Consider the following 14,852-nt stretch of genomic DNA (forward strand, 5'->3'; position numbering starts at 1 on the left):
AAAGGAAGAAAGCCAAATTACCAGTATCAAAAGTGAAAAGGGTGAATTCACCACCAATGAAGATGAAATTAAAGCAATTTTTAGGAGTTGGTTTGCCAGTTATATGCCAATTAATCTGACAATCTAAGTGAAATGGAAGAATATTTACAAAAATATAAATTGCCCAGATTAATGGAAGAGGAAATAGAATACTTAAATAACCCCATCTTAGAAAAATTAATTGAACAAGCCATAAATGAGCTCCCTAAGAAAAAAATCCCACAAGACCTGATGGATTCACAAGTGATTTCTACTAAACATTTAAAGACCAATTAATTCCAATACTATATAAACTATTTGGAAAAATAGGCAAAGAAGGAGTCTTACCAAAGTTCTTTTATGACACAAATACAGTGCAAATATAAAAATAATAATATATGATACAAGTAAAACTTAAAAGAGCAAAAATAGAGAAAGAAAACTATAGACCAATTTCCTTAAAGAATATTGATGCAAATATTTTAAAATTTTAGCAAGGAGATTACATCAATATATCACAAAGATCATACACTATGACCAGATGTGATTTATGTCAGGAATACAGGGCTGGTTCAGCATTAAGAAAACTATCAGCATAATTGATCATATTAATAACAAAAACAACAACAGTCATATGATTATCTCAATAGATGCAGAAAAAGCTTTTGATAAAATTCAACACTCATTCATATTAAAAACACTAGAAATTGTAAGAATAAATGGAGCTTTCCTTAAAATAATAAGTAGTAGTATCTATCCAAAACCATCACTAAGCATTATCTGTAATGGAGATAAGCTGGAAGCCTTTACAGTAAGATCAGGGATAAGGTAAGAATGCCCATTGTCAACACTATTATTTAATATTGTACTATAAATGTTAGCTTTAGCAATAAAAGAAGAAAGAGAACTTGCAAGAATTAGAATAGGCAGCAAGGAAACAAAATTATCACTCTTTGCAGATGATATAATAGTATACTTAAAAAATCCTAGAGTATCAACTAAAAACTATTTGGAATAATTAACAACTTCAGTAAAGTTGCAGGATATAAAATAAACCCATATAAATTATCAACATTTCTATATATTATGAAGAAAGTCCAGCAAGAAGAGATAGAAAGAGAAAAATTCCATTTAAAATAAATACATACAGTATAAAACAATCTCACATTTCACATGATATATTCTGCATACATGTCAAATAAATAAGGTGACAATATATAGCTTTGTTGTGTTCCTTTCCCAGTCTTAAACCAATCAGTGTTTCATGCTCAGTTCTAACTGTTGCTTCTTGATCCATATGTCAAGTTCCTTGGGAGACAAGTAAGATGATCTAGTACTCCCTTCTCTTTGAGGACTTACCACATTTGTTGTGATTCACCCAAAGGCTTTAGTGTAGTAAATGAACCAAAAGTAGATGTTTTATTTTTTCTGGAATTTCCTTGCTTTCTCCATAATCCAGTGAATGTTGGCTGTTTGCTCTCTTGTTCCTCTGCCTCTCTGAAAACAAGCCTGCACTTCTGGTAATTCTTGGTTCATACATTACTGAAGCCTCACTTGCAGAATCTTAAGCATAACTTTGCTGGTGTGTAAAGCGAGTGCAATTGTTTGGTAATTTGAACATTGCTTGTCACTGTGTTTCATTAAGATTGGGACATAAACTGATCTTTTGCAGTCCAGTGAACAGTCTGAGTTCACAGGATGTAAAATGGATAATTTTGATTAAATTAAATTTAAAAGGTTTGAAAAAACCAATGCAGCCTAGATTAGAAGGAAAGCAGGAAATTGGGGTGAAATTTTTTTACAAGTTTCTCTAACAAAGGGCTCATTTTTGTAACGTATAGAGAACTGAGTCAAATTCGTAAGAATATATTTCATTCCCCAATTGATAAGTGGTCAAAGGATAAAAACAGGCAGCTTTCAGAAGAAATCAAAGCTATCAATAATCACATGAAAAAATGCTCTAAATCACTATTGGTTAAAGAAATGCTAATTAAAACAACTCTGAGGTACCACCTCACACCATCAGATTGGCTAATATGACAGAAATTTTAAATGACAAATGTTAGAGAGTTTGTGGAAAACTTGGGACACCACTGTACTGTTGATGGGATTGTGAACTGATCCATCCATTCTGTAGAACAGTTTGGAATTATGCCCAAAGGGGCTACTTAGCTGCACATGGTCTTTGATCCAGCATTACCACTATTAGGTCTGTATCCCAAAGAGATCAAAGAAAAAGGACAAGGACCTAGTTATGGAAAAAATATTTACAGCAACTCTTTTTGTGGTGGCAAAGAATTGGAAATTTAAGGGAGGCCCATCAATTTGGGAAATGACTGAACAAGCTGTGGTATATTATTGTGATGGAATACTATTGTGTTATAAAAAATGAAGATCAGAGTGCTCTTACAAAAACCTGGGAAGACTTATATTGACTGATGAAAAGTGAAGTGAGCAGAATCAGTACACAGTAATAGTAGTATTGTAAAGATGATCAACTGTGAATGATTTAACTATTCTTTGAAATATGATCCAAGACAATTCCAAAGGACTTATAATGAAAAATGTTATTCACCTCCAGAAAAAGAACTGACAAAGTCGGAATGAAGATTGAAGCATATTTTTACTTTTATTTTTCTTTGAGTTTTTACTTTGTTTTCTTTTGCAACATGGCTAATATGGAATATGTTTTGTGTGACTGTGCATGTAAAATCTATAGCTAATTGCTTGCCTTCTTGAGGAGAGGGAGGGGATGGGAGGGAGGGAATTCAAAATTTAAAAAATAATGTTAAAAGTAGTTTTTACACATAATTGAGGAAAAAGTTAAATTAAAAAAAGATATTTGAGGCTCATAAGGTCAAGGAAGAGAAAGGATCATGTCCCTCATAGCTGGGACAATAATAAACAACTGAGAAGAAACTGAATCATTGGGCTCTTTTTTTGCTTGTCTTTTTTGGACAAGGAGAACAATCTATTGCCTGGCAGATTATGACCAAAAAAAAGAAATGGTTAACAGGAAATAGAAATACAAGATGAGTGAAGTGGTAAGAAAACATCTAAATGCCCTCAATGACTTCAAGCCAACAGGCTCACACACTATACCTCTGAGCACTTATGATTGCTAAGTCACTATCCATGATCTTTGAGCGATTTTAGCGTATGAGAAGTGCCACAGGACTGGAGAAGAACAAAATTTAACTTCATTTCCAGAAATTGAAGAGGGAAGATAATATAGACTATAGATTGGTGAGCTTGACTATATTCTTCCTAAATTTCTTCAATATTTTTAAAGAAATGCATGAGTGGTTTAGTTTGTTTGTTTATTTGAGGGAGCAGTTGGCCATTAGGAAAGCAGTGATCATTGAAAGGCATCATGGCTTCATTAAGAACAGGACATGGCAAAATAACATAATTTTTCTTCCCAGTTTTGCCTCTGGTTTTATGGACTTTGACACCATGCCTCAGAGCCTGGGGTCTCCTCATCCTGGAACATCCATCAACACCTGTGACCTTCTCTCCCTTGAACATCCTTCCATCATGCTGTCCCCCTTCTTGCATTGGTGAAGTCCTCCCACAGCTTCAATTTTGAGAAGAGACCCAAGCTGGACAGTCTTCATTTCCCTGTCTGCTTTGCTTCTGACCTCCACATCGTGCCCTTGTAGAGGTATCTCATCTCCTTAGCTCCCCCACACCCCTGCTTCAGCTCCCCCATTAAGATCTGAGCTTCTGTCTTTCTTTTTTCTTGTATTTATATCTCTAGCACTTAGCACAATGCCTGGCATATAGCAAGTGCTTAATAAATGCATCTTGCCTTTCCTTTGCTTTTTTGATCAACTCATTAGATTAATAAATCAAAAGAATCCTTTAGGCATAGTAGTATACCTAAATTTCAGCATATCATTTGACAAAGTCTCTCTTAATATCCCTGTCAATATAGCTAAAAAAGAATATGATTGGGTGGACTCAGAACTGATTAACTTATTTTCCCCAGAAAATTCATTAATAGATTAATATTCATTTGAGGAAAGGCCTCTCTAACATAGTGACCCAGTGATCTATGCTTAACCTTGTGTTGTTCAACATTTTTCATCCATGATATAAATTAAGATACAAATTGACATATTTGCCAAATTTTTAGATAATACAAAGCTTTTAGATGACAGAAACAACCTCAAATATCTGGACAACTAGAATAATGGGCTGAATCTCTAAGATTAAATTTAACAAGTATAAATGTAAAATCCTATACTTGGGTTCAGAAAATAAACTTCACAAGTACAAGACTAGGGAAACATGTCTAGACAATAGTTCATCTGGAAAAGATCTGAAAATTTTTAATGCACTTTAAGCTCAATATAATAAATTGGAATAGATCAACAAGAAAACAGGGAATAGAATTTTAGCTTTCATTAAAAGGTATAGTTCTAAAAGTTCTTAAGAGGAAAAAATACAAATTTCATCAGCCATTTGAAAAAAATGTTTCAAATCAGTAATAATAAGAGGAATGCAAATTAAAACAACTCTGAGATTCCCAAGATGACTAATAAAGAAGAGGACAATTGTTGGGGAGACTGAGGAAGGACAAGCAAACTAATGAACTATTTGTGGAGCTAATCCACTATCCAGTCAATTCATTTCCATTCTGGAAAACACATTTGAACTATACCCAAAAAGTTGTTAAATTATAACTTTAGTCTGGTGATAACAACCATTAGATATATACCCTAAAGAGATCAAAGGAAAAAGAGAAGCACCTATATGTACAAAATATTTGTAGCCAAGAACTTAAAATGAGTACCATCACTTGGGGAATGGTTAAACAAATTGTAGTATGTGAAGGTGACCAAGACCATGCCACATGCAGAAGAGTAAAAGGTACGGTAGTTGGAATGGGAAAGATAAGTCTTAGGGGAAACATGGTAGCTGTCTTCTAGTATTTAGAAAGTGGTGGAGATGGGGAAAAAGAATTAGGCTTCTGTTTGACTCCAGAGGGCAAAAATAGAAGTAATGATTGGAAGTTGCTACAAAGGGGACTTATGCATGATACAAGAAAAAAACTTTGTAAAAGAGAAAATGTGAAATGAAAGTCTTTGGAAGTAGTGATCTCCCCTTTACTTGTGGTCTTCAAGCAAAGACCAGATGGCCACTTGTTAGGAACATTGTAGAGGGGATTCTTCTTCAGATATCAATTGGATTAGATGGCCTTTGAATTTTATTCCAGCCCTACAAATGTTTGGCTTAAGCTATAATGTAGAATTTCAGGAATTAGCCAGTAGATAAGGGAGCTATTTTAGGGCAGTCATCTACTTAAGTTTGTCCTGATGAGGAGGGAAGTAGAGACATATATATGTAGAGACAAAAAGGAAGAGAAAAAGGTTAAAGGAGAAAGGAAAAGAAAGAAGAAAAAGCAAAGAGAAACAAGATTTAGGAGTTCACATACTTAATCACAGCCATAGGGATGAGAGGAAAGACCACTGAAAGGTAAAATGTATCAGTGAAGAGCATTTGGTGGGAATATTTATAGGAAAAAGGTGAAATCCCAATGTCCTTTACTTAGTAGGTATCCCTCAGGGATCTGTAATGAGCCCTCTTCTCTTCTCCCTCTATACTACTTCACTTGATGATCTCATTAGCTCTCCTGGATTTAATTGCCATCTCTAATGGCGATGATTCTCAGATCTACCAATTCCACCCCCAAACTCTCTGCTGACCTCCAATTTTGCATTTCCAACTGCCTTTTAGTTGGATATCTAGTAGACATCTTAAACTCAATATGTCCAAAACAGGACTCATTATCTTTCTCCCTAAATCTTCCCTCTGCCCCTCTTCCCTTACTGTAAAGGATAATACCATCCAGTCCCTGAGACTCACAACCTAGGTGTCATCCTTGACTCTTCACTGTCTTTGAATCCACTCCCCATCCAATCTGCTGCCAAGGACTGTTGGTTTCACCTTTACAACATCTCTCAAATACACCCCTCCTTTCCTCTGACACTGCTGCTACTGTAGAACAGGCACTCCTCACTTCACCCCTTAATTTATACAAGAAGTTGCTAGTAGGTCTGCCTGCCTCAAGTCTCTCCCCACTTCATTCTTCATTCTCCCCTTCCTCTAGTCATCTACTAACATGATTTTCCTAAAGTGAAGGTCTAGTCATGTCACATATACACACCCCACTCAATAAACTCAAGTGGCTCAAAATATGGCCCCCAGGATCAAATACAAAATACTCTGTCGTTTAAAGCCCTTCCTAACCTAGCCCCCTCCTATCTTCCAGTCTTCTTGCCTTTAACAGATTTATTTTAGAAGTGTTGTCATTTGGAAGAGAGATTAGACTTGTTCTTCTTGGGCCCAAAGGGAAGAACTGGAATAGGGAGAAGTGTCAGAGAATCAGAGTCTGATATAAGGAGAAAATTCCTAACAATTAAAGAATCATGAACTAGAATAGGCTGCCTCAGAAAGGACTGTGGTCCTCATCACTGGAGACTTTCAAGTGGAGGCTACATGGCCACTTGGGGGAGATTCCTTAGTGGGATGAGGTAAATGACCTCTGAGCTCCCTTCTAATTCTGAGATTCTTTTTTTTTTTTTAATGCAATTTATTTATTTAACATATTTGGTTTTCAGCATTGATTTTCACAACAGTTTGGATTACAAATTTTCTCCCCATTTCTGCCCTCCCCCCCCCACTCCAAGATGGCGTATATTCTGGTTGCCCTGTTCCCCAGTCAGCCCTCCCCTCTATCACCCCCCTCCCCTCTCATCCCCTTTTCCCTTCCTTTCTTGTAGGGCAAGATAAATTTCTACGCCCCATTGCCTGTGTATCTTATTTTTTAGTTGCATACAAAAAGTTTTTTTGTTTTTGAACATCTGATTTTAAAACTTTGAGTTCCAAATTCCCTTCCCTCTTCCCTTCCCACCCACCCTCCCTAAGAAGTTGAGCAATTCAACCTAGGCCACACATGTATTATTATGTATAACCCTTCCACAATATTCATGTTGTGAAGGGCTAACTACATTTTGCTCCTTCCCAACCCATCCCGCTTTATTGAATTTTCTTCCTTGACCCTGTCCCCTTTCCAAAGTGTTTGTTTTGATTACCTCCACCCCCATCTGCCCTCCACTCCATCATCCCCCTGCCTTTTATTTTTTTTTTATCTTCCTCCCTCTTCTTTCCTGTGGGGTAAGATACCCAACTGAGTATGTATGGTATTCCCCCTCAGGCCAGATCTGATGAGAGCAAGGTTCACTCATTCCCCCCTCACCTGCCCACTCCCCTCCTCTCCTAGAACTGCTTCCTCTTGCCACCTTTATGGGAGATAATCCACCCCATTCTATCTCTCCCTATCTCCCTCTCTCAGTAAGTTACTCTCTCATCCCTTAATTTCATTTTATTTCTTTTAGCTATCTTCCCTTCATCCTCAACTCACCCTGTGTCTGCTCTCTCTCTTTTACATATATATATATACACATACATACACATACATACATATACACATAGATACATGCATACATACACATTCACTTATATATATACATAAACATATATATATGCATATATATATATGCATATTCCCTTCAACTACCCTAATACTGAGGTCTCATGAATCATACTCATCATCTTTCCATGTAGGAATGTAAACAAAACAGTTCAACTTTAGTAAGTCCCTTGCAATTTCCGTTTCTTGATTACCTTTTCATGCTTCTCTTGATTCTTGTGTTTGAAAGTCAAATTTTCTATTCAGTTCTGGTCTTTTCACTGAGAAAGCTTGAAAGTCCTCCATTTTATTGAAAGTCCATATTTTGCCTTGGAACATGATACTCAGTTTTGCTGGGTAGGTGATTCTAGGTTTTAATCCTAGCTCCGTTGACCTCCGGAATATCGCATTCCAAGCCCTTCGATCTCTTAATGTAGAAGCTGCCAGATCTTGGGTTATTCTGATTGGGTTTCCACAATATTCAAATTGTTTCTTTCTGGCTGCTTGCAGTATTTTCTCCTTGATCTGGGAGCTCTGGAATTTGGCAACAATATTCCTAGGAGATTTCTTTTTGGGATCTATTTGCGGAGGCGATCGATGGATTCTTTCAATTTCTATTTTGCCCTGTGGCTCTAGAATATCAGGGCAGTTCTCCTTGATAATTTCCTGAAAGATGGTATCTAGGCTCTTTTTTTGATCATGGCTTTCAGGTAGTCCAATAATTTTTAAATTATCTCTCCTGGATCTATTTTCCAGGTCAGTGGTTTTTCCAAGGAGATATTTCACATTGTCTTCCATTTTTTCATTCCTCTGGTTCTGTTTTATAATATCCTGATTTCTCATAAAGTCACTAGCTTCCACTTGCTCCAATCTAATTTTTAAAGTAGTATTTTCTTCAGTGGTCTTTTGGACCTCCTTTTCCATTTGGGTAATTCTGCCTTTCAAGGAATTCTTCTCCTCATTGGCTTTTTGGAGCTCTTTTGCCATTTGAGTTAGTCTATTTTGTAAGGTGTTGTTTTCTTCAGTGTATTTTTCAGTATTTTTTTGGGTCTCCTTTAGCAAGTCATTGACTTGTTTTTCATGGTTTTCTCGCATCCTTCTTATTTCTCTTCCCAATTTTTCCTCTACTTCTCTAACTTGCTTTTCCAAATCCTTTTTGAGTTCTTCTATGATCTGGGGCCAGTTCATGTTTTTCTTGGAGGCTTTGGTTGTAGGCTCTATGACTTTGCTGTCTTCTTTAGGCTGTATGTTTTGGTCTTCTTTGTCACCAAAGAAAGAATCCAAAGTCTGAGACTGAATCTGGGCGCGTTTTCGCGTCCTGGCCATATTCCCAACCAACTAACTTGACCCTTGAGTTTTTCAGTGGGGTATGACTGCTTGTAGATTACAGAGTTCTATGTTCTACGTTTGGGGGGGAGGTGCCAGCTCTGTCAGAGCCGCACTCCTCCTTCCCCAAGGACCCCCAGTCCAGACTGGGCTCAGATCTTCGGCAGGCTGTGCACCCCTGCTGTGATCCGCCACTTAATTCCCCCCACCAGGTGGGCCTGGAGCCGGAAGTAACAACAGCTGTAGCTGCCCCACCTCCGCTGCCCCCGGGGCTGGAAGCCGAACCGCGAACTCCTTCCACTCCCGCAGCTTTTCCCACTAACCTTCTCCGCAGTCTTTGGTGTTTGTGGGTCGAGGGGTCTGGTAACTGCTCACGTATTCAGGGCGCTAGGGCCCCCTCCGCCCGGCTTCTGGACTGGATCGTCCACGCTGCTCAGGCTGGGCTCTGCTCCACTCCGTTCCCAGCTCCCAGCTCCCAGCTCCGTGTGGAATAGAGCTCACCCAGAGACTACCCGGGCTGTCCTGGGCTGGAGCCCTGCTTCCCTCTGCTGTTCTGTGGGTTCTGCCGTTCTAGAATTGGTTCAGAGCCATTTTTATAGGTTTTTGGAGGGACTTGGGTACGGAGCTCACTCTAGTCCGTGCTTACCAGCCGCCATCTTGGCTCCGCCCCCTAATTCTGAGATTCTTTGATTCTGTATTTGTTTTAGAGTTGGAATTCTATTCCCATAATCTTTCTGAAAGTAGATATTGCTAACTTTTACATGAAGTTGCCTTTAAAAAACTTAACTAAGATTAATTTCTAAAGATGATTCATGATTCTTCCTCCCCTCAAAATAAAAAGGGAACAGGTAGCTGAGGAATCCAAAATGCAGGCTGAGATGAATGCTGAACATATAGATTCTTTGAGAAAACAGTTTCAGACTGAGAGAGAGACTGCCAAGAAAGCTGCACAACGGGAAACGAATGAGGTAAGATGTGAGATTATGAAAACTATTGTCTCTCTGTTTTTCTCTTTCCCTCCCTCCCTCCCTCCCTTCCTCCCCATGAATCCCTCAAAAAGAGACTGGCTGAAGAGTTTTGAGACTAGTGTTTCCTTCAGCTTCCCATCTTTTCAGTACTGTAGTCTCCTTTTCCAGGCAGACCAGATGTGGTTAAACAAACTCACTGTTCTTCATAAGATGGCAGTAGGTACTACACTAAAGAAAACAAGTGATATTCCTAATGCCCCAAATAAAGAACTACAGTGTGCAAACATTTTTCCTATTCCATTTGTTATCAAGCATGATAAGGAGACTTCCTGTTTACATATATTAAATTGCCTTTCTAGTCCATTTAATTAACCCAGCATTTATCAAGCACTTACTTTATGTGCAACAACAGTTTCTCCCTTCCCACTCCAATCATTTGATGGTTTTAGGTTCTGGAGTCTACCTTCACCAATTGGTCCAGAGTCATTGTTAAATTTTACTTTTTTAGCCATCAGTCAAGCAGCTTTTCGGGCTGATGAGGGCAAGGCCCTTTTGAAATATTTAGCTGTCTTTTTGTTTGAAAGTTAACATAGCAAATTCTGATTAAACACTTACTGATTAATTGAATACATCAAAAGGAATCCTTAAAAAGCAAAATAACTAGAGATTCAGTCTAAGGGACTTGCCTAGAAAAAGTAATAAGATAATGAAAAGATTCAAAGTATGATAAATGTTTCTATTTGCCATTGTGCTAAATGCATTAATCCAACATTACTATAATACTCCTCAATTAGATCCACAACAACTAAAAATAGATTGGCCTAATGAGCCACAAAGAAAGACAAAATGAAAAAATGCCTGTTGTCTGAATTATGACATGGAACTAGATGGGCAGCCCTTTGAATTAGTCCAACTTCATATTTTGGGGGGGGGGGTGGGCAGAATTGCATATGAGCTTGACCAAGAATTAAATAGGAGGAAGCAGATGGGTTGGATTGTATTTGGAAAATTACATACAGATTCTGGCAATGCTATGTGGCTGCAAATCATGGACCATCACACTTTTGCAAGAACAAACATTTTGAGAGACCCAAAGGACAATGAAAAGATTCATGGTGGGCATGACTAAACATGATATATTAATGCTAACATTAACTTCAGATGTTATCCTGCCACCTTGTACAATGCTTTTTCAAAGATGAAATCTTGGGCAAGAAACTGAAGAATATAGGAGCACAAGTTGTATTTTCCTCATTGCTAGAGAGAATACATAAAAAGAAAATAATCATCTGGGAAGTGAATAGCTACCTAAGATGGCAGTGTCTCAGAAAAGAATTTGGACTTATGGACCATAGCTTAAAATATAGAAATAACAGATTCCTAGCCAGAGATAGCATATACCTAACAAGTGCTGGTAAGATTATATCTGCTAGGTGCCTTGCAAATCCAGTAAAAAAGGCTTTAAACTAAAAAGGATAGGGAAAAGGACAAGATTGCTTACATATATCCCCCAACCTAGATATTATAAAGTAGTCACAATGAAGGAAGAAGAAAAGCAGTTGAAATACCAAAAGTTCACAGGAGATAAGATCCCCAAAAATTACCATTAGTAAAGCCAGTGGTTTCAAATATCTGCATAGAGGTATCCAAAGCTGAGGAAACACACAAGGACTAGAAGTCCTAATAAATTTGACCTCATATATCACTGAAACTTGGTGTGATGTAACCCGTGATTGGATTGTACTCTGGATAGATGTCTTATTCAGAAGAAACAGGATAAGTAAAAGAGGAAGGAGTAACATCATATATTAAGAAAGTATACTCAGGTAAAGGAATCAAGGGACCAGAGAAGAAAGGCTTAATGGAGAGTCTTTGGGTTAAGGTCAAGGAAAGAAAAAATAGAAGTGATGTTGTCATTGGATTACCTATACTGAAAGAAGAAATAGATTCACTTAGAAAAACATCACAAACTTGGCATAGAGGTGTGATATGGTACTAATGGGGGATTTCAAATACCCAGACATCTTCCAGAGTGCTCGCACTCTCTCTCTCTCTCTCTCTCTCTCTCTCTCTCTCTCTCTCTCTCTCTCTCTCCCTCTCCCTCTCTCTCTCTGTCTCCCTCTCTCTCTGTCTCTCTGTCAAAAGCAGAGCAGATAACCTCTTGATCTACTTTTGATCTTGATCTTGATCTCCTCATCCTTCAGAAGGAAGAGGAACCAACAAGGGGAAATTCTATCCTGGATCTGATTCTCATTGTTGGGGTAAAAGTGACCACTCCCTCCTAGAGTCTGTGATAGAGAAGTGGAGGATATCCTGGCATAGTATGACATTCACACTAGATTTTGGTAAAGCATATTTCAAAGGGATCAAAGGAAATATAGATAAGATAATAATGGACTAAAATGATACAGCGGAGGTTAGCCCAAGAGGTAGAGAACATGCTCAAGAATGAAAATCCAAAAGCAGTCCCTTCTAATGAGAAGTAAAAATGGGATTTATCTGAAGAGACAGATGATTTTAAAAAACAATGTATAAAGTACTCTAAGGGCATAACATGGTCCTATAAAAATAAGTGTCCAGAGTGCTGAAGCTAAGAATGAGCTGAGTTTTAAGCTACAGTGAGGGGGGGAAGGGATCAATGAAGAGATAGGAGTGAAGCAATCTATGGTAACAGACAAAAAAGAGAAAGTGGAACCACTTGATTCTTACTTTGTTTCTTTTTTCTCTGCTGAGGAGGAGGAGGATGGCTTCTACACTAGAAATGATAGAAGAGAAATTACTAACAGAGAGTCAATGCCCAAGATAAGTCAGGTGATAGTAAGACAACATCTTGATGAATTCAAGACAGACTCCATTGTTGGGGGGCAAGGGGGCCCAAAAAAACTGGTTGATGGTTGAGCCCTTATCAGAGATAGTTGAAAGATCCTGGAAACCAGAAGAGATACCACAAAATTGGAGAAAGGAAAACTCTGATTTTCAAAAAAAAACCAAAACAATAGAACAGTTTGCAAACTATTGGCCATTGCTCCTGTCTTTACTTCCTGGGAAAATTGTACAATGAATCATTAAAGAAATGATTAATAACTTGAAAGTGATGCAATATGATTATACATGGGCGTGGCCTCATTAAAAACAGGTCATTCCAAATTAACCACATTTCCTTTGTTTTCCAGTAACTTAGATGAAGAAAATGCTGTGCATACAGTTAGATTTTAGTAAAGCTTTACATAATCTTCTTGAGAAAATGGAGAAATATAGGCCACAATGATGCAATTAAATATAGTTAGAACTGGATGGAAGGCTAGACTCTAAGAGTGATTGTTAATTAACAAGTGTCATCATGCCAGGAGGTGTTCATTGGAGTACCTCGGGAATCTGTGCTTGGCTCTATACTGCCTAAAATTTTTACAAATGATTTGACCAAAGGCATAGATGATGTGTGCTTCAAATTGCCAGATAACACCAAGCTAGGATAGGTAGCTAACATATTGGTATATTCAAGATCCAAAAAGTTTTGATAGACTAGAGCACTGCAATAAATCTAATAAGATAAAATTCAGTGGGGATAAATGAAAAGTCTTACACTTGGGCATAAAATATCAACTTCTTAGTACAACCTGGGAAGGCATGGTAGGCCAGCAGTTCTGAAAAAAAGATCTCAAGGATTTAGTGAACTGCAACTCAATATGAGTTAGCAATGTAATGTGGCAGCCAAAAAAACCCTCAAAAATGCTATGAGTTGGTCTTCAAGGCCTAGTTTTTATGAATAGGGAGATGATAGTCTCACTGTATTCTGCCCCGATCAGGCCTCATCTGGAGATCATGTACAATTCTAGGTGCTACAATTTTAGATGGACATAAACTAAAGGATGTTCAGAAGAGTGCAGTCAGGCTGGGGAAAGATTGTGAGTCTGTTATATGAGCATCAGCTAAGCATATTTAACCTGGGAAAGAGAAGATTTGGTGGAAATTGGTGGTGGTAGTGGGGTAATAATAGCTGTCTCCAAGTATTTGAAGGTCTGTAATTTGGAGGAGTGTTTAAACTTGTTCTGCTGGGCTTGGGAAAAGTTGCAAAAAGGTCGATTTCATCTGAAGGTCAGAAAATCTTCCTATTACAAATGTCCAAAAGTGGGATGGGCTGCCATTAAAACACATCATCAGCATTTCTGTATTACAACAATATTCAGCAGGAAGTGACAGAAAAATTTCATTTAAAATAACTACAGACAGTGTAAAATACTTGGGAGCCTACCTGCCAATATACACACAGGAACTATATGACATATTTACAAAAACCTCTATACAATACAGACCTAAACCATTGGAGAAATATTCATTGCTCATGGGTAGGTTGAGTCAATATAATAAAAATAACAGTACTTCCTAAACTAATTTACTTATTCAATGATATGCCAATCAAACTACTAAGGGATTGCTTTATAAAGCTATAAAATAGTAACAAAATTGGTCTAGAGGAATAAAAAGTCAAGGATATCAAAGGAATTAGTGAAAAAATTGGGAATAGAGGAGGCCCAGCAATACCAGATCTCAAGCTATACTACAAATAAAGCTACAATCATCAAAACAGTTTGAGTACTCACTGAGTATTCAGTGATATTGTGTGTCTACTATATTATACTACTATTTCCATGCCCCAAAAATAGAAACTAAAAAAGAGAAAAGGACTTATTTGTACGAAAAACATTTATAGCAGCTTTTTTTGTGGTGGCAAAGAATTAGAAACTTAAAGGGTTCCTATCAACTGGAGAGTGGCTGGACAAATTACATGTAAAAAGTGAGGAAATGTTTTTTATACTTTAAGAAATTATGAAGGGGGATAGTTTCAGAAAAACCTGGAAAGACTTGTATGAACTGATGCAAAATAAAGTGAACAGAATTAGGAGAATAATTCATACAATAACAATAATATTTCAAAGATAAAGAACTTTGAAAGACTTAGGAATTCTGTTCAACACAATGACCTACTACAATCCCAAAGGACCCATGCTATCCACTTCCAGATACAGAACTGATGGACTCTGTGTAGACTGAAGTATATTTTC

General features: G+C 37.5%; 1 protein-coding gene across 1 annotated transcript in view; it reads left to right on the top strand.

Moving 5' to 3' along the window:
* Positions 1-14,852, top strand: part of CCDC150 (coiled-coil domain containing 150) — a 138,654-nt gene that overhangs the window by 103,122 nt on the left and 20,680 nt on the right. Inside the window, exon 19 of the mRNA XM_036747116.1 lies at positions 9,663-9,789. Coding sequence (XP_036603011.1) covers positions 9,663-9,789 — 127 coding nt within the window. The remainder of the gene's footprint in view (positions 1-9,662; positions 9,790-14,852) is intronic.

This window comes from Trichosurus vulpecula, chromosome 2 (assembly GCF_011100635.1).
Source record: "Trichosurus vulpecula isolate mTriVul1 chromosome 2, mTriVul1.pri, whole genome shotgun sequence".
In the NCBI taxonomy this organism is placed as follows: domain Eukaryota; kingdom Metazoa; phylum Chordata; class Mammalia; order Diprotodontia; family Phalangeridae; genus Trichosurus; species Trichosurus vulpecula.